This window comes from Bos indicus x Bos taurus, unplaced genomic scaffold (assembly GCF_003369695.1).
Source record: "Bos indicus x Bos taurus breed Angus x Brahman F1 hybrid unplaced genomic scaffold, Bos_hybrid_MaternalHap_v2.0 tig00002125_arrow_arrow_obj, whole genome shotgun sequence".
NCBI classification, from domain to species: domain Eukaryota; kingdom Metazoa; phylum Chordata; class Mammalia; order Artiodactyla; family Bovidae; genus Bos; species Bos indicus x Bos taurus.
Window position 1 is genome coordinate 12,549 of NW_020867502.1, and position 20,091 is coordinate 32,639.

Below are 20,091 nucleotides of genomic sequence, written 5' to 3' on the forward strand. Positions count from 1 at the left end.
TTCATGTCTTTCCAGGTGAAGTGAGGCGGTGGGGGGCAGAAAGGAGGAAGACAGGTGCACGAGAGACTTGCTTGAGGTCTCGGTTGATCAGCAGCATGTTATTGGTCTGAAGGAAACTAGTTTTTAGAGGAGTTGATTGCCAATAAAGTTTGCTAGGGTGAGCATGTAGCAAAATGAAAGGTTTTAACCCTAAAAACAAAATTCAGGGGAGTTCCCTGGTGGTCCAGTGGTATGCTTTCACTGCCAAGGGCGTGGGTTCAATCCTTGGTCGGGGAGCTAAGGCCCCACAGGCTGCATGCTGTGGCCAAGAAATATAAATAAATAAGGAGAGGAAAAAAACTTACTTGAAAGGAGAAAAGCATATGAATTTTCCTCTTAATGTGTGACATTAACTGGCTAAAATTCACACACTAATTTTTTGTTATTTCACAAGATGCCTGGGGCATCTTGTTCTGTTGACAGTACACAGGAGATGACAATGGGTAGTGCTTTGTGATATCTCCTGATTCACATGTGCATGTGGGCATGGTCCTGTACACACACACATACACCGTCACGGTCACACGGACACACACACAGATACACACACACACACACGTTTCGATGCTTTCCTGGTGACCTTTCTTCTCCTTTGCCCAGACTGTCCTCGGAGTAATTTACTAGCCCTGTATCAGCTGCACTTTGATGTGGCTTGACTGTTTGCAGACTACCTTTTCACACTACAGTTACACTCTGTTTGGTTTCAGAAATTGTTTTTGGTTGTACAAAGTACAGCCCCAGCCCTGCCATGTAGCCCCAGGTGAGCAGTTCTAAAGCTCTGAGCCTCAGTTTTCTTATCTGCAGAATGAAGTTGTTCTGAAATCTGAAACTGAGATTCTTCCAGAACCTTTTGAGAACGTCGGCTGTGAGGTCTCGGCCCCTTGGTAACTGGATGGGAGGAGTGGCTGCAGCAGCGGGACATCAGAGTGACCTGTCAGCACCTCCCGCATTGTCCAGGTCAGAGCTGCTTGGAGCAACATGCTTGGCTCCCAGTGGTTGCTGGAGGACCAACTGTGTGCATCTCTTGGCAGCTTTTGTTTGGTGACATCACTTAGTAGATTTAAATTAGCTATGGTGAGGGTAGGCAATGGCACCCCACTCCAGTACTCTTGCCTGGAAAGTCCCATGGATGGAGGAGCCTGGTAGGCTGCAGTCCATGGGGTCGCTAAGAGTCGGACAGGACTGAGCGACTTCACTTTCACTTTTCACTTTCATGCATTGGAGAAGGAAATGGCAACCCACTCCAGTGTTCTTGCCTGGAGAATCCCAGGGACGGGGAGCCTGGTAGGCTACCGTCTATGGGGTCACACAGAGTTGGACATGACTGAAGTGACTTAGCATAGCATAGCATAGCATGGAAATTAACAAAAACTATACATTGCCCCCCGCCTGCACCACTACCTTTTACGTATATATCAGTGGCCCTGGGATCCAGTACATCTTACTCCTCTCATTTGAATTGGTCTCTATCAAAGCTCACTTCTGGGACTTACCTGGTGGTCCAGTGGTTAAGAATCTTCCTTCCAGTGCAGGGGACTCAGGTTCAGTCCCTGGTCAGAAAACTAAGATCCCACATGCCATGGGCCAGCTAAACCCACACGCCACAGTTACTGAGCATGCACACTTTGGAGTCTGCGTGCTACAACTGAAACTTAACACAGCAAAAGTTAAAAAAAAAAAAAAAAAATTTAAACCTCCTTTCTTTATACTCCAGCCTTCACCGAGTTAGCACTCTTGGTCACTTCAAGATCATTCCTGCCTTCTTTCTTCCTAACCTGTAGAACTGTCTGTGCGGTTGAGGGGAAGCATGTGAAAGAAGGGCTGGCATAGGTGGTGTTGAGCCTGTAGCTGCAGCGAATTCTTAGACCACTAGCGACAGCCACTTTTAAAATACTTTATTCTAGTAAAGCCCATCTATTTGTCTTTTATACTATTGTTAGTCAAAGATAGGTAGTATCTTATAGTTTTGTAGAGCTTTGTCAGACCCCACTATCTCTGCCTCATGAATAAGTGGAATTATGAACGACTGCCCTGCTCAAATGCCTACAGTTATCTCCCATAGCCTACTCTGTTAGCACAAACTCCTTGCCCTATTAAAAAATAAGACCTCTGCAGTTGTTCCAACTTAGTATTCATCAGTCCCCCCCAGGAGATATGCCCTATTTTTCCCTTAACCAAACACAGTCTGTTATTTCCTCTCCCCACCCAAGCTCATCTGACCATCACAATCCTATCATGGTCCACATTGATACCACCTGCAGGGCATGACTGGAAACCCTGGTTTCCCAAGAACATGGCTCCCTTAAGCTTCAAAGGCCAATAAGTTTCAAAGGACTGGGAGACCCAGAATAGCTCCCCATAAGGGTGGCTCTTGACTTCAAAAGATGCAAGATCATTATCTCTGGTGTTACCCTGGCACTTGTAGTCCAGTGGGCAGTATTTTTGGGGGGGGGTGGTGGATAAAGATCAGGATAGTAAATATATTAAGTTTTGTGGTCTGTGTGGTCTCTGTCACAACTTCTCAACTCTGCCATTCTAGTGGAAAAGTAGCCATAGACAGTATATAACCAAACTAGAGTCTCAATAAAACTTTACTTAACAAAAATAAGCTTTGGGCTGGATGTATAGCCCACCAGGCATATTTGCTGACCCCTGCCCTAGTCAAACACCCCTGCTTGTTAATAGCCACTCCTGACACCTGTTCATAAAACTGTCTGCCAGCCTGAATATGTGATACTCACTAGTGTAGCTCGTGTGGGAGATCATGTCTGGGACATGCACAGCTGGGAGTCCTGAAGCCTGAGTTAAGGCTCCAGGAACATTCTTGTCACATTTACTTTACCCACAAAGGAGCGCTGATTCACAATGGGTTGGAAGCACTTGTGTTCAGAGGCTGGGATAACACAGAGCAGCGCTTCCCGAATCCTAGCCATTTGTGTCCTGCCTTCATGTCTTCTGCCGCTGGCTCTACCCTCTGCACTGTTAACTACTTAATGTTCTTTTGAAGTAGTCTCCCTTAGAAAAAACGTAACCTAAAAGTTTACTTTGGGCTTCCCAGGTAACTCAGTGGTAAAGAATCTTCCTGCCAATGCAGATACAGGTTCAATTCCTGGGTTAGAAAGATCCCTGGAGAAGGAAATGGCAACCCACTCCAGCATTCTTGCCTGGGAAGTCCACTGGACAGAGAAGCCTGGAGGGCCACAGTCCATGACATCGAAAAGCGTGAGGCATGACTGAGTGATTGAAACAGCAGCAACAACAAAGTTTACTCTTAAACTTTGTATTATTTATATACTTGAAAAAACAGTACCATTTGCAGTAAATAGAAAGTAACCATAAAAATGAAATATACTGACAGGACTTCCTCAGTGGTCCTGTGGTTAAGACTCCATGCTCCCAGTACAGGGGGCATGGGTTTGAAGATCCCACATGCTACACAGAATGGTCAAAAAACAAAAACACAAAATAAAATTGCAGTATACTGAAAACAATGTGGTGTTTTTAAATTCTAGCGACTGTTGCTTGTTGAAAGGTTCAGAGCCTAACATATTTTTTAAGAAGCAGGAGGATTAGTATTGGAGAGGCGTTAAAAACTTCCAGCCTCAGACTGAGAGTTTTTCCTTGATATAAAATGAAATTTAGAAAATAAATGAAATGTGATGCATTGCTTTTATTGCTGTATTTGCTCACCTCCTGCAGACATGGAACTCTGTGTCTCGTATCCCACCTAAAAACTGCCAAGATGAAAGGACTAATCACTTGGGCATCAGACAGACCTGTGTTCATATTCCTGACTTCACCTTAGATTCCTCAACTGCAAAGTAGAAATCCCAGCTTCATTCATTAAAAGTCAGGTATTGCCTTTCTGGGCCTGGCTGGGCACCAGTGTGGGGCTCTTTTAGGCACTGGAGTGATATTGGTAAAGCACCTAACATCAGACCTGTCCCTGGAATGGGCACTGTTGTCCTTGGGACCCCTGTAAATTCAGACTCCTTCTTACAGTTCTTATAAAAGTACCAGTGAAATTTCTGTAATGGGTCCTATTGCATCACAGCTGAGTGACCTCAGGCAAGTTGCTTAAGTTCTCTTCTGGCTCACTGACCAGCATCAGAATTAAATGAGATGACGTGTGTAAAATGCTTTGTGATGGTAAGGTCTGCACCAGTTTTGTCATTGGCAGTACGTTGGGTGGTGGGTTTTATTGACCTGCCTTCCTCACTTTGGGGCTCCCCTGGTGTCTCATGTGGTAAAGAATCTGCCTGTAATGTGGGAGACCCGTGTTCTATTCCTGGGTTGGAAAGATCCCCTGGAGGAGGAAATGGCCACCCACTCCAGTATTCTTGCCTGGAGAATCCCATGGACAGAAGAGTCTGGTGGGCTGCAGTCCGGGGTTGCAAAGAGTAAGAAGATCTGAGCAACTAACACTTTCGCTTTCCCTGGGGGGCAGAGACCGTGATGGTGGGCTCCTGTCTACGTTCCCCTTTGCATTTGCAGCTTGTGCAAATCTGTCTGTGAAGGGAATGAAAAATGTGGAAAATGTCATTCCTGTTCATTCTCATTTCCTTCTCTCCTCTGCCTCCCAAGAGTGGAGTTTTGGGCTTTATAAACTAAGGAATCTCATTAGCGCCTACTTCCCATCCAGAAAATACCAGCCTAGTAGGCTAGGCTGTCCCCATCGGTCAGGCCTGGGATGAAGATGTGTCTGCTTGTCCTCTGTTGACTCCAGGTGCTGCCAGGATTCCTGTGCCACCTCCTGCAGTGGCATTCTGCACCGTTTGCCCTTTAGCTGGTTAGCTCTCTGCCATTTCAGCTCCCTCTCCACCTCCTGTGATCCTGCTGATTCATAGTCTTTCCCTTAGAACTCTTGTTTGTTGTAGATGTTTTTACAAGTTCTTAGCCATGGGGTTCTTTTCTTCTAGCCTTTACAAACCATTTTTCTTGGCTCACAGATTAAAGTCTATCTATCTGTGTCACTGAGTGAAGATTTCTAAGACTTTTCTGAGTCCTTTTCTCACAGTACTCGCAACACAGAAATTCTTCCAACAGTCTTTTTTTTTTTTTTGCTTGGACAACTTAGTTCTTGTATACTTTTCTATGAGAATAAGAGGCATCTCTACTCTCCTGAGGAGGACTGTAGAAAGAGGCCATCAGTCTCCAGAGAAATGACATAACTTGCCACAGTAACATATCTAGGTGGTGGCCCCCACACTCAGCAATCCTAATGCCTAGTCTAACTTTCTGCCCATGACTGGGTCTCAAGCACCCAATAGACTGGGTCTCAAGCACCCAGGAATGAGCTCCCTCTGAGAGCCCCATCGCCATCAAAAGTGAAAGTTACTCAGTCATGTCTGACTCTTTGTGACGCCATGGACTGTACAGTCCATGGAATTCTCTAGGCCAGAATACTGAAGTGGGTAGCGTTTCCCTTCTCAGGGGATCTTTCCAACCCAGGGATCGAACCCAGGTCTCCTGCTCTACAGGCAGATTCTTGACCAGCTGAGCCACAAGGGATGGCCATCAAAGGGTTGCAAGAATCCTGGTCAGAGACAGAGCAGCCCTTTTGCATTCAGATGACGTGACCTGACCATAGTGAGTTGAAATGACAGGCCTGATTACACGGGCTTAAAGGGCAACCGTGCCTGCTGTCTATTCACTTGTGTATAATCATCCCTTGAAGAGAAAAGTGCTGGATGGTAGGATGAACACAGCACAGTGGGCAGAGTCTGACTGGCAGCAGAGATGTAAATGGCGGGTTGTGATAAATGCAATGAAGAAGACACTAGCCCAGGGCCACAGGAGCACTAACCTCGCCCACTTGGGCAGCTGCCCCTCAGTTAAGGTGAAAGTTTGAGCCTAGCACCTAATGTTAACCAGACATGACTCAGAAATGAAGAATATCCCTTTGTCCCCATTCTGATGATCAGCCAACACAGATGGGGTTGGCTTCCCTGTGCGCCACCATGATCCTGAGTAAATACCCACTCCTTAACCAGACCAAGGGAGCTTGAGCAGCCAAGGGTGATGTTCCCGCTGCACTGTTCCTCTCTACCACCACCCTCAAAAACAAAGTGGGAGGTAAGCCCCTGATAAGGATGGGTTGGTGACATGGGTATATGGTGGCCAACCCAGTAGGCCTGGCATTAAAACTAAGGCAGCCTACTCCCCAGAGAGCTGTGCTCTTTGCTATTAGAAAAGGCAGAGGAGAGGCCTCTGAGTTTTGTTTTCTGTTAAGTATAAGAGGACGATACGGAAGGAAAAGAGGGAGATTCTTACTCAGCATATTTGTAAGATTGCACTACAGACTAAGGCAACTCAGTTGTCAGTGTTTATTGGATAGATGTTGTAGAAAATATTAATAAAAGAAGTAAAAAAATGTTGGGCAGAGGAATCATTAGAATAAGTAAATAGTCTAACTGTGATGGAGACATTCATATGAATTTAAAAAATAGAAGCTCTAATGTGTTCACTTAAAAAATCAATTGTGGTATTTAATCATACCTTCCACTAACTAACCTAAAACACTCCTAATATATTTAATAGATCTGTTCGTTACACTCTCAAGAGGTATGGTAAATACCTGCTGGAAGCAGAAGAATATTATCGTGGTAGTTGGCAAGATGCTTTTATTTTCAGCTAGAGGCACTTAATTTGTTGGTTAAGTGTATCTGGCAGCCCCATGTCAAAGGGAAGTGAGGAATTATCAATAGGCTGCTCTGGTGGCGGGCTGCACACAGCTAGAAGAAAGGATGGGATCATACTTGCACCCAAATTCTCAGGGCCACAGGGCTGTCTTCTCCGAGGAAGGGAGTCAGTTAAGAAGAAAATAGCTTCTGAAGAGAAAGTTAATGCTGATGGCTGTGTTTACATTATCTTCCAGCTTCTGGGTCTTGGCAAAAGGTTTATCCCCTTCATGGTCCCTGGAAGCATTCTCTGCTCCTCTCAGACCAAGTGTCCTTGTTGCCCTGCCCTTGTGCCCCTCATTCCCTTGATTTGAAAGGCCCTCCAGACCCCTCTGCGCTCTCCCTCCCCTTTGTCTCCTGCCTCTTAACTGCTCAGGATGCAGCTGAGGCAACACCGTCCCCGGGGCCCTGCCCGGTCCTCCTGTCTGTCCAGCCACTCGGCACGTCCAACAAGCCACAGGCATGTCTCTTAGCAGCAGTGTGCAGGGCATACTGGCTATCCGCCCACCAGATGGTGAGTTCCTCATGGTGGGGAGGAGGCCTTTCACCTGTCTTTCTGGTGTCAACACAGTAAATGCTCAGGGAGGGTCTGCTGAATAAATGAAGTTAATGAATTTAATCAAATCAGGAGTCCCCTGTCAGAATATCAGTGAAGAGCAGGGATGAATTCTGTGGAGTTTCCAACAGTCAACTTCATTCATAATTAAAATGTAGAAAAAGATAGTATTTTTCACCTGTGAAAGGGCAGAAATAAAAAATGAGATAGCTGTGTTTTCATGTGTGAAGAAACAACGTTGCATTTGTGTGTAGACATTACAAATGAACAGCCCTCCACTTTTAGGAGCTTATCTTCCAAGATACATCACACTTGTGTAAAATTAGATAGGTTATTCGCTACAACATTTTTGGTTTTTTGGAAAGAGCAAAAGGTTAGAAACATTTTGTGTCCATCAATAGGAGACCAGTTGAATAAATTATGATATAGTCTTAAAGTTCAGTGTTACAGGGCTATCAAAAAGAACAGCTCCAAGTATGGATATGACACAATCTCCAAGTGAAAAAAACATATTCAGAGTACTAATAATTTGTTTCAGGGTAAAAAGAATACACCGTTGACCCTTGAACAACACAGATGTGAATTGCGTGGGTTCACTTCTGTGTGGATTTTTTTCAATAAGTATATTGGAAAATTTTTAGGAGATTTGGGACAATTTGAAAAAAGAAACCTCACAGATGAACTGTATATCCTAGAAATACAAAAAAGTTTAAGAAAAAGGTATGTCATGAATGCATAAAATATACATACACAAAATATGTGTTTATGTTATTAGTAACGCTTCTGGTCAGCAGTAGGCTATAGAAGTTTGGTGGGAATAAAAAATTATAGGCAGATTTTCAGCTGCGTTAGAGTGGGTGGGGTGGCGTGATAAGTGCTCTTAACTCCGCAGTGTTCAAGGTTCTACTGTATACATATATGCTTTTGTATAGAATACTATGGAGTGATTTTTTAATCACTAGAGGCCTGAAGGATAAATTTTTCTACTATGTTTTTTCTGCTTTGGTACCTTTTGAACTGTGTCACACTTATTTCTAAAAACGTAGTTTGTTTTCAACTAGTTGAGTGATAAATATGTGTCCAGATTTGCTGAGGTCTACAGAATCACTATATAAAACTCACCAGGAAAAGCTTCATGTAATATAAACACTTTCCATCCTGACGTCTCACCATAGATCACCCCAACCTGTCCCCTTTGCCTTTGAAATCTGACTCACTTGTTGCCTAGACCATTGGAGTTGGAAAGAGCCTTGGACAATTATCTAGTGGTATTTTCTTTAAATCAAGCTAACACTGCTGCTTTTCCAATACATGTACCTTGTCTTAATTTTCTCTCACCTGCTGCTAAAGTGTGTTACTTTAAAAATATGAATATAGGCTTTCACAGCTGTCTAGATCAAAGCTGCGATAATGAGCAGAATATCAGTACGATACTAATTAACCAGAATCTGAATTATGAGCCAGAGCTCTGTTTCTGTGTAGTAGAAACATGAGCTTTGATCTGGTGGCTTATAACATCAGTGGAATTCCTTGGAGGCAATTATAGTCTCCTCATTCACAGACCTATATACATCTATAGGAAACGGACAAGCTCCTACTTAGCTGTGCCCTACACTCCATTCATTCCCTGGTAGCTCAGATGGTGAAGAATCATCTGCAATTCAGGACACCTGGGTTCAATCCCTGGGTCACGAGGATCCCCTGGAGAAGGAAATAGCAACCCACTCCAGTATTGTTGCCTGGAGAATCCCACATACAGAGGAGCCTGGGGGTCTACATTTCTTGGGTCACAAAGAGTCAGACACGACTGAGCAACTAACACTTTCACACTCCATTCATAGTCAGTCATTTCAGTCGCTCAGTAGTGTCCAACTCTTTGCAACCCCATAGACTGCAGCACGCCAGGCCTCCCTGTCCATCACCAACTCCTGGAGCTTGCTCAAACTCATGTCCATCGAGTCGGTGATGCCATCTGACCATCTCATCCCCTGTTGTCCTCTTCTCCTCCTGCCCCCAGTCCCTCCCAGCATCAGGGTCTTTTCCAAGGAGTCAGTTCTTCACATCAGGTGGCCAAAGTATTGGAGCTTCAGCTTCAGCATCAGTCCTTCCAATGAATATTCAGGACTGATTTCCTTTAGAATTGAATGGTTTGATCCCCTTTCAGTCCAAAGGACTCTCAAAAGTCTTTTCCAACACCACAGTTCAAAAGCATCAGTTCTTCAGCACTCACCTTTCTTTATGATCCAACTGTCATATCCATATATGACTACTGGAAAACCCATAGCTTTGACTAGATGGACCTTTGTCAGAAAAGTAATGTGTCTGCTTCTTAATATGCTATTTAGGTTGGTCATAGCTTTTCTTCTAAGGAGCAAGCGTCTTTTAACTTCATGGCTGCAGTCACCATCTGCAATTATTTTGGAGCCCAAGAAAATAAAGTCTGTCACTGCTTCCATTGTTTTCCCATCTACTTGCCATGAAGTGATGGGACCAGATGCCATGATCTTAGTTTTCTGAATGTTGAGCCAGCTTTTCACTCTCCTCTTTCACTTTCATCAAGAGGCTCTTCAGTTCCTCTTCACTTTCTGTCATAAGGGTGGTATCATCTGCATATCTGAGGTTATTGATATTTATCCCAGCAATCTTGATTCCAGCTTGTGCTTCATCCATCCTGACATTTCACATGATGTTCAGTTCAGTCGCTCAGTCCTGTCCAACTCTTTGCGACCCCATGAATCGCAGCACGTCAAGCCTCCCTGTCCATAACCAACTCCCGGAGTTCACCCAGACTCACGTCCATCGAGTCAGTGATGCCATCCAGCCATCTCATCCTCTGTCATCCCCTTCTCCTCCTTCCCTCAATCCCTCCCAGCATCAGAGTCTTTTCCAATGAGTCAACTCTTCGCATGACGTGGCCAAAGTACTGGAGTTTCAGCTGTAGCATCATTCCTTCCAAAGAAATCCCAGGGCTGATCTCCTTCAGAATGGACTGGTTGGATCTCCTTGCAGTCCAAGGGACTCTCAAGAGTCTTCTCCAGGCGTCGGCAGCAGTGTCGGCGGCGGCGGCGGCGGCGGGTGGGAAATGGCGGAGTATTTGGCCTCCATCTTCGGCACCGAGAAAGACAAAGTCAACTGTTCATTTTATTTCAAAATTGGAGCATGTCGTCATGGAGACAGATGCTCTCGGTTGCACAATAAACCGACCTTTAGCCAGACCATCTTGATTCAAAACATCTATCGTAATCCCCAAAACAGTGCACAGACGGCTGACGGCTCACACTGCGCTGTGAGCGATGTCGAGATGCAGGAACATTATGATGAGTTCTTTGAGGAGGTTTTCACAGAAATGGAGGAGAAGTATGGGGAGGTGGAGGAGATGAACGTCTGTGACAACCTAGGAGACCACCTCGTGGGGAACGTGTATGTCAAGTTTCGCCGTGAAGAAGATGCGGAAAAGGCTGTGATTGACTTGAACAACCGCTGGTTTAACGGCCAGCCGATCCATGCCGAGCTCTCCCCCGTGACCGACTTCAGAGAAGCCTGCTGCCGCCAGTACGAGATGGGGGAGTGCACGCGGGGCGGCTTCTGCAACTTCATGCACCTGAAGCCCATCTCCCGGGAGCTGCGACGGGAGCTGTATGGGCGCCGGCGCAAGAAGCATAGATCACGGTTCCGCTCCCGGGAGCGTCGCTCTCGGTCTCGAGACCGCGGTCGCGGCGGTGGCGGTGGCGGTGGCGGAGGACGGGAGCGCGACAGGAGGCGGTCGAGAGACCGGGAACGGTCTGGGCGATTCTGAGCCATGCCATTTTTACCGTATGTCTGCTAGAAAGTGTTGTAGTTGATTGACCAAACCAGTTCATAATGGGAATTTTTTTTAAAAAACAACAAAAAAAAACAAAGATGGGTTTCTGAATAAAATTTGTAGTGATACAGTAAAAAAAAAAAAAAAAGAGTCTTCTCCAACACCACAGTTCAAAAGCATCAATTCTTCGGCACTCAGCCTTCTTCACAGTCCAACTCTCACATCCATACATGACCACAGGAAAAACCATAGCCTTGACTAGACGAACCTTTGTTGGCAAAGTAATGTCTCTGCTTTTGAATATGCTATCTAGGTTGGACATAACTTTCCTTCCAAGGAGTAAGCGTCTTTTAATTTCATGGCTTCAGTCACTATCTGCAGTGATTTTGGAGCCCAAAAAAATAAAGTCTGATACTGTTTCCACTGTTTCCCCATCTATTTCCCATGAAGTGATGGGACTGGATGCCATGATCTTCATTTTCTGAATGTTGAGCTTTAAGCCAAATTTTTCGCTCTCCACTTTCACTTTCATCAAGAGGCTGTTTAGTTCCTCTTCACTTTCGGCCATAAGGGTGGTGTCATCTGCATATCTGAGGTTATTGATATTTCTCCCGGCAATCTTGATTCCAGCTTGTGTTTCTTCCAGTCCAGCGTTTCTCATGATGTACTCTGCATATAAGTTAAATAACCAGGGTGACAATACACAGCCTTGATGTACTCCTTTTCCTATTTCGAACCAGTCTGTTGTTCCATGTCCAGTTCTAACTGTTGCTTCCTGACCTACATATAGGGTTCTCAAGAGGCAGGTCAGGTGGTCTGGTATTCCCATCTCTTGAAGAATTTTCCACAGTTTATTGTGATCCACACAGTCAAAGGCTTTGGCATAGTCAATAAAGCAAAAATAGATGTTTTTCTGGAACTCTCTTGCTTTTTCTGTGATCCAACAGATATTGGCAAATTCATAGTAAATTTTAGGAAATAACACTATACCTTCATAGTAAATTTCAGGAAATAACATTGTACCTTCAAAATCCAGACACCAGAGATTATACAAGAGTAATCCTGGTACTAGTGAAAATACAAACATAAGGCTTTCTCCAATAAGGTAGAAAAGAGAAGAAACGGGATAAACTGTGGCTTGTAGGGGTGGGTTGTGATACAGGTAGAGTCACAGATCCACTTTTTTGGATTGTAAGCCATTCTGTTTATAAAGTACTGTGGAGATTCAGCTAACTTATCTATTGGGTTGTTTAAAATTGTGATGCAAACAAAATGCAAGATTTATTGGGATGGTTTTTTTAAAATTCAGTGTCTGTTTGTAGCCTAAGGAGACACTTCTTTCTGCTCATTCCCTTCTCTTTGTGATAGTTTTGTTTTGCTGCCAAAATAAATGAATCTTGGGTTTGAAAAGAAGCTTGTCTACCTATAATCTTGTCCCAGCTGCCTCCTGTCTGAGGCATTAACCAGAGAGGTTCAGTGACTGGCCCAGTATCTGTCCGTTAGCTTGCCAGGGCAGAGCCAGGATTCAAACCGTGGTCTTCTGTTGCCATCTCAGCACATCTCCATCTGCTGCTTGCAGTGTCAAAATAATGGTGGCCTTTGGTAGCAATGAAATATTTTACTAGAGCTGGGAGCAATTATTAGGTTAGACAACCCAGGGAATATATTTAAATTTATATTTCTTCTTTAATCATTGTTCTCCTCTAAGAAATCAAGGCCTCATGGGGATGTCCCTGGTGGTCCAGTGGTTAAGACTCTGAGTTTCCCACGCGGGGATGTAGAAGGTGCCAGTTTGATCCCTGGTTGGGAAACTAAGATCCCACATGCTGTATGGTGCAGCCAAAAAAAAAGAAATCAAGACCTCATGGACATTAGTAAATAAAATTGTTTGCATTTCCACCAGTATCTGTGCTTAACTATTACAAACTTTGTATTTCCCACCAAGGAACACAAGTACTCGTACTTCAGCACAATAAACAAGGTGCTTTTAAATGGAGAAGAATAATCCGTCGGTTTGCCAGTTGTATGTCTTAGCTTCCAAAATTTTCTTGAAATGGGACCTTTTGAGCCTGAATCCACAGGTGACATCACTTCAGAGTTCTCCTGGTTCAGTGCTGGCTCTCTGCGACGCCTTCTGATTGGTTATTTGGTTGTGACTCATCAGGTGAAGTCAGAGCCACTCACATTTCTCAGGAGAACCAGGCACTGGCTCTCCTGGGCACATCAGGACCCAAACTGGGGAAATGAATCTGAGGGTGCTGTGCTTCTGTCAACATCAGCCTAATGCCTTCACGTGTAGGGTGCAGCACAGTCTATGGAGCACTTTCTCATAATTCCCTGGGATTCAGTGAGGGACAGAGGGGCAGAGAGGGCAGGCGCTGATCACAGTCCTAAGAAGGCTGGGACTCCGTGAAGTTAGAGGGAGGGCACGGACTGAACTCTCTTCCCTCCTCACTCACGCTGTAGAAGACTGAGTTCCCAGCAAAGAAAGCAACAGGGTCGACATAGGGGGCAACTGTGCACTGCTTCCAGGGAAGGGAGGAGAGAGAGGAAAAGAAACTTGGAGCTGTGGGAGCAGGCCCTCCCAGGGTCACCTGCAGAGCCAGGCAGACTGTTCACTTTTATTCGTGTCTGGTGTTGACTGCTACAGGCGGTTTCCCATGGATGAGTCCTGCTGGGACCCACCCATAATGATGCTGGTTTGAGGAAGTGATGAAAAGTCTGGAACCAAGTGAGACAGATGCTCTGTTTACTATCTTTGTGAGACAGGGAACTCAGAAGAGAACATGAATCAGCAGCTGGAAAGAATTCTCTGTTTAAGTGTCAGAGATGTTAGCCCTGTTGTGCACGTTCATTCATTCCTCAGATTTCCTGAGTGACTGCTGTGTCCTTGTCACCTGTCAAGAGCTGTGGATCTGCAGGGGGTAGGGATAGGGTGTGCATAATTTGGGAAGGATACAGCTAAGGAATCTTGCATTTCTGTCAGCAACACTAGAAATTTTTCTCTAGGCAAAAGTCTGGTCTTTCAAAACTGGTTATAAATTTGTATATTTTTGCAGTTATCGCCCTACTAGTTTGTCTTATTTCAGAATTGATGTTAAGAGATCTTAAGGTGAATCCTCATTAAGATAATGAATCCTTTTAAAAATAAGAGTAGTGTGATCACTGACCTAGAGCCAGACATCCTGGAATGTAAAGTCAAGTGGGCCTTAGAAAGCATCACTACGAACAAAGCTAGTGGAGGTGATGGAATTCCAGTTGAGCTATTTCAAATCCTGAAAGTAGATGCTGTGAAAGTGCTGCACTCAATATGCCAGCAAATTTGGAAAACTCAGCAGTGGCCACAGGACTGGAAAAGGTCAGTTTTTCATTCCAATCCCAAAGAAAGGCAATGCCAAAGACTGCTCAAACTACCGCACAACTGCAGTCATCTCACATGCTAGTAAAATAATGCTCAAAATTCTCCAAGCCAGGCTTCAGCACTATGTGAACTGTGAACTTCCTGATGTTCAAGCTGGTTTGAGAAAAGGCAGAGGAACCAGAGATCAAGTTGCCAACATCCGCTGGATCATGGAAAAAGCAAGAGAGTTCCAGAAAAACATCTATTTCTGCTTTATTGACTATGCCAAAGCCTTTGACTGTGTGGATCACAATAAACTGTGGAAAATTCTTCAAGAGATGGGAATACCAGACCACCTGACCTGCCTCTTGAGAACCCTATATGTAGGTCAGGAAGCAACAGTTAGAACTGGACATGGAACAACAGACTGGTTCCAAATAGGAAAAGGAGTACGTCAAGGCTGTGTATTGTCACCCTGGTTATTTAACTTATATGCAGAGTACATCATGAGAAACGCTGGACTGGAAGAAACACAAACTGGAATCAAGATTGCCGGGAGAAATATCAATCACCTCAGATATGCAGATGACACCACCCTTATGGCCGAAAGTGAAGAGGAACTAAACAGCTTCTTGATGAAAGTGAAAGTGGAGAGTGAAAAATTTGGCTTAAAGCTCAACATTCAGAAAATGAAGATCATGGCGTCTGGTCCCATCACTTCATGGGAAATAGATGGGGGAACAGTGGAAACAGTGTCAGACTTTATTTTTTTGGGCTCCAAAATCACTGCAGATGGTGACTGAAGCCATGAAATTAAAAGACGCTTACTCCTTGGAAGGAAAGTTATGTCCAACCTAGATAGCATATTCAAAAGCAGAGACATTACTTTGCCAACAAAGGTTCGTCTAGTCAAGGCTATGGTTTTTCCTGTGGTCATGTATGGATGTGAGAGTTGGACTGTGAAGAAGGCTGAGTGCCGAAGAATTGATGCTTTTGAACTGTGGTGTTGGAGAAGACTCTTGAGAGTCCCTTGGACTGCAAGGAGATCCAACCAGTCCATTCTGAAGGAGATCAGCCCTGGGATTTCTTTGGAAGGAATGATGCTACAGCTGAAACTCCAGTACTTTGGCCACGTCATGCGAAGAGTTGACTCATTGGAAAAGACTCTGATGCTGGGAGGGATTGAGGGAAGGAGGAGAAGGGGATGACAGAGGATGAGATGGCTGGATGGCATCACTGACTCGATGGACGTGAGTCTGGGTGAACTCCGGGAGTTGGTGATAGACAGGGAGGCCTGGTGTGCTGCGATTCATGGAGTCACAAAGAGTCGGACAGGACTGAGCGACTGAACTGAACTGAATTTATATGCTATCTTTCCCAGTTCATTCATCTGTTTTTAAAGTTAGCTGTTTGACAATAAAATAAAAATGAATTTTAAAAGGAGAATTCTCTTGCAGTCCAGTAGTTAGGACCCTGTGCTTTCACTGCTGAGGGCCCAGGTTCAATCCCTGGTCTAGGAGCTACGATTCCATAAGCTGCTTGGCATGGCCTAAAAAAAAAAAATAAAAGAAAGTTGGCTGTTAAAGTTCTTTTAAAAGTTTCATTATATTAAATCATGTAATACTAGCTCTAAGAGCTAATGATTTTCCTTTTTATATCAGCATTTTATGAGATATTGAAGACCTTCACAGATTTGTTATTCTTTGTATGCTATGAACTGATTTTATTTTTTTGTTAGTGTTGTGTGAGAAGTTTTTTCTGACTCCTCCCAATTTTGAGACAGAACTTTCCCTCTGATCTTATTTTCTCCGGAGCTCCCCTTTGAGAAGGGGAAGAAATCTCAAGGATTAGGTACTAAGGGGCCGTGCTGGCTGAGAAGGAAAGGCACCCGTTTGTGGCAGCGCCTGTGTCCCACTGCCGTTCTGCACAGAAACTCCTGCCTCAGCTTTAACTTCCCCACGCGCTTAGAAACAAGGATCGTGTGATGCTCTTTACTAGCCGCAAGTACTGTATAAGGATACTGTGCAGAAACAGGCGTTAAAGGACATTGGGTTCATGTCTAGCTAAAACCCAAGAATATGATGAGGAAAAGGCAGGAATGGCCTTTTTCCTTGAGGATTTAATTGGATCAAGGGACCAATTAGACATGGTAAACTACATGTTTTATTGAAATTAATTAGAGAGTTCTAGGGTAGGAGGTCAGTGTTGTCTTTGTTTGCTCCCTAGAATATAAGCGAAATAAGGGCATTTTTGTTTTTTTCCCCACTGTACCCCAGAACCTAAAACAAGTGTTTGGCTATAGTAATAGATGCTTAGTGAACATCTGTTAAATGAATATGAAACAGTTTTTTATTTAATCTTAGAAATCATCCTATTCCCCCAAGTCAGATAAAATGTCCAGTATTTAACTTCCAGTCAGAACATGTGGGTATGGTGGTATGGATTGCTCGTGGTACCTAACCCTCAGCATGGGTGGCATGTTCCTTTTGTGTGAGATGGTGGATGCTATTGATGTACACGGTGTGGAGAAGCTCCTTCACAAGGGAGGACCCTTCCCTCCTTTCTCTGCTTACTTGGGATTTAGAGCTATATTAGAGATTCACTGAATTTTTCTTAGTCATCCTGAGCATAATGAATAAGATCAAAGTCTATCATAACTGCTGTGAGTAGTTCCTTCTTTTCAGAAGTAAAATGACTGTTGGTTTATCACTCATTCCCAGGCATTGAGGACTCACAGCTTCTGGCTTGAGTTTTTTTTAGTTGTGAAACTGTCTCATCAGTGTGTCAAGGCACGCCATTGTGCTTGTCTTCAGGGAAGAGACACCACCTCCATATGAGTCACTCTAGTCCAATCACAGGAAGGGTTTGCAGTGGCCACTGTGCCGGGAACAACCTTCCCTGGTGTTTTCCCGTCAACAGCCTGTTGCCCTGGGCTGATAAGCATAGACTAGAGTGAGAGAAAATTGACTTGGTTGAAGACCAGTCAGTGTCTCCATGAATCACATGTTGTTCTTCTAGTTGGAACACAGACTATGGGGTGGAGAGGGCCAGGAAAAAGAAGCCAGCTGTCAGCAACACACACTCCTGGTGAATTCACTGATGCTGAGTACCTGCTCTGTTCAGGAAATGGACACAGGAAAAAAGATGCAGGTAAAGGAAGGAAGAGGACAGATTTGAGTGCTGTTTGGAGAACTCAGGAAATCAATTGACAGTGAATTGAAGAGATGCTGAAAGGATGGCACAGGTGTTGGTGATGAGGCATGTGGCTCCCTTTGCCTTTATAAAGATGGTTTTGTATTTACCCTGCGCCACACAAGGATAACATTTATACATGCAGATTGTAATTTGTCTTGCATCAGGTGTATATATATATATTATATATATATAATATATATATATATATTAACCTGGGCTCAAAATATGATGTGTAAGTATTTGGTTTTACCCAGTTATTCTTAATTACAGATAATAAATTGAGGGCCTTATAAGGGTAACTAATCACTTCATTAGAAACACAGCTTGGTTTTGTTAACTGGAATATTCATCACAGCACAGTTCTTTCACTTCTTGCATGAAAAGCTATAAGCTGGCTTTGAGATCTTTCACTCAGTCTTACCCTTCAAGATCTCATCCTCCTGAATCCAGATTCATGTTTATACTTGGTCACATGTGAAGAATGTCCTTTACTTCTGAGATTCCATTCAGCAATCCATATTTCAGGGAGGGTTCTCAAACTCTTATCTGTGAGGTTCGGCACAGCACTGACTGGGGCCAGTGATAATGAGCAAAGGCCTACTAGGCTTGCAGGTGTGCACAGCTCCCAGTCCTGCACCAGGAGAGCTATCAACCAGGGGTCAGCTGATCCTGTGAAGGAGTCCGTAGTTAATACTTTTAGTGCCCTCTCTAGGGGGCATTTATATTCAGCAGATTCTTCTGAGAAGCAAAGCTGCTGCTGCTGCTGCTTAGTCAATTGCTAAGTCATGTCCTATTCTTTGGGACCCCATAGACTGTAGCCTTCCAGGCTCAAGAAGCAAAGAATGAGCCACTATATTGAAGTTTGAGGTGGACAGTGAGAGGGAGAACCTAGAAATCTGTTCCTAAGACTCATTTTCCCAGGATTTGCTTGAGTTGGCACATCTTGTCCAAGATTTGTTGAACTGAAATATATACGTGAAATTTAAGTTTTGTTATTGGTGGTTTAACAATACCAGAGTGACATTTTAAGAGCAAAGACTTAAACTTATAGACCATAGTCAAAAATATTGCTCCCCAGCTGTGAGACTGAGCAAGGGATTCCTCAGTACCTCAGTTTACTTATCTGAAAATGAGGATACCAATCTGTACTTCACAGGGGAGTGGTGAGGCTTAAATGGAATGCTCAGCACCCATGGCTCAAGCAGTAAAGATTCTGCCTGCAATGCAGGAGACACAGGAGACATGGGTCTCATCCCTGGGTCAGGAAGATTCCCTGGAGGAAGGCATGGCAACCCACTCCAGTATTCTTCCTGGGAAAATTCCATGGACAGAGGAGCCTGGTGGACCATGATCCATGGGGACACAACCGAATCGACTGAGCACACGCGCACACACACACACACGGCATAAGTAGTGGTGGTTTAAGGGAAAGCTTCTGCTAAAAACAGTGATGAACATGTTGGGTATATCTCTGAAACATTAATAAACTCATCAAATAATATAATTTGGAGAATGGGCAAGTGTTCCATGAAGCCCATGGAGAAATTCTGGTAAAGCTAGAGCTAAAATTGTTTCTCTGTATCGTCACAAAATGAGTTAATGAGGTGGTTTGGTAGGTGGGAAAGGTGGTATTATCTGTAGGGACTTGTACACAAACTTTGATAAAACTGGTCACAGTTTTTCTATGTCAAGTTTTTTGGTTTGCGGTTTTTGTTTTTGTTTGCTTGCTTGCTTTTGCTTTAATTTACTAAAGGTGTCTTTGATAAAGAAAAATAAGTATTTTCTCTGAATAAGTAAGATTTTTGGTCTTCCTTCAGTTCAAATATTTCTATTTACCACTACCTCAGTAAAAGAAGCCCCCTTTACAAAAACTGAATATGAATCAAAAAAGAGATTTTAGATATTGACTTCCTTTTTAAAGAACTAAAATAGTGAGCCTCTGAGGAATGTGATTATCTTCTTCACCAGAACAGTATATGGCGGTTTCAGTCACAGTCAAGCATACTGATTCCTTTTAACAGAAGATGATTTTGATCTTCCTGAAAGGTTTGTAGAACCCTGCTGGTGGAGTGAAACTCAGTGGTCGTTTAATGCAGGTGGTACTGGTTGTACCTGACCCACTAGGGGGACTCCTTCACTCCTTGCCCAGGAGTAGCAGCCTGACCTGTCTTCTCACCAACATATCATCATCTAATCATTGCACTGACTCTTTTCTTTTCTCCTTCTACCTCTTTCAAGAACAATGAAGAATCCTTGATGTTTTTCTCAATGGGGAAGTCTAGAATTGTGTTGGCAACCTCTTGAAAAGTCAAGGCCTCTTTGGGAGGTAAATGAATAAGTTACAAGGTCTCAAACTATTGCTAATCATAGTCCCTGATTTCTTTTCTGTGTCGTTCAAGTAGTGGACTTTCAGGAGGTCCTTTCTGTGAATTCTTATGAAGCATGAGTGTATTTGGGCCACTTGGGGGTTTATGGTTTG

General features: G+C 43.9%; 1 protein-coding gene across 1 annotated transcript; it reads left to right on the plus strand.

Annotated features, from left to right (window-relative positions):
- The first annotated feature begins 10,312 nt into the window (after positions 1–10,312).
- LOC113888821 (splicing factor U2AF 35 kDa subunit-like) lies at positions 10,313–11,205 on the plus strand. The gene has a single exon (XM_027535798.1). The coding sequence runs from the start codon at positions 10,358–10,360 to the stop codon at positions 11,069–11,071; it is 714 nt and encodes a 237-aa protein (XP_027391599.1). The 5' UTR covers positions 10,313–10,357; the 3' UTR covers positions 11,072–11,205.
- Positions 11,206–20,091: the final 8,886 nt, after the last annotated feature.

Coding starts and splice junctions, on each gene's coding strand:
- LOC113888821 (XM_027535798.1), top strand. CDS start 10,358: ATGGCGGAGTATTTGGCCTCCATCTTCGGCACCGAGAAAGACAAAGTC.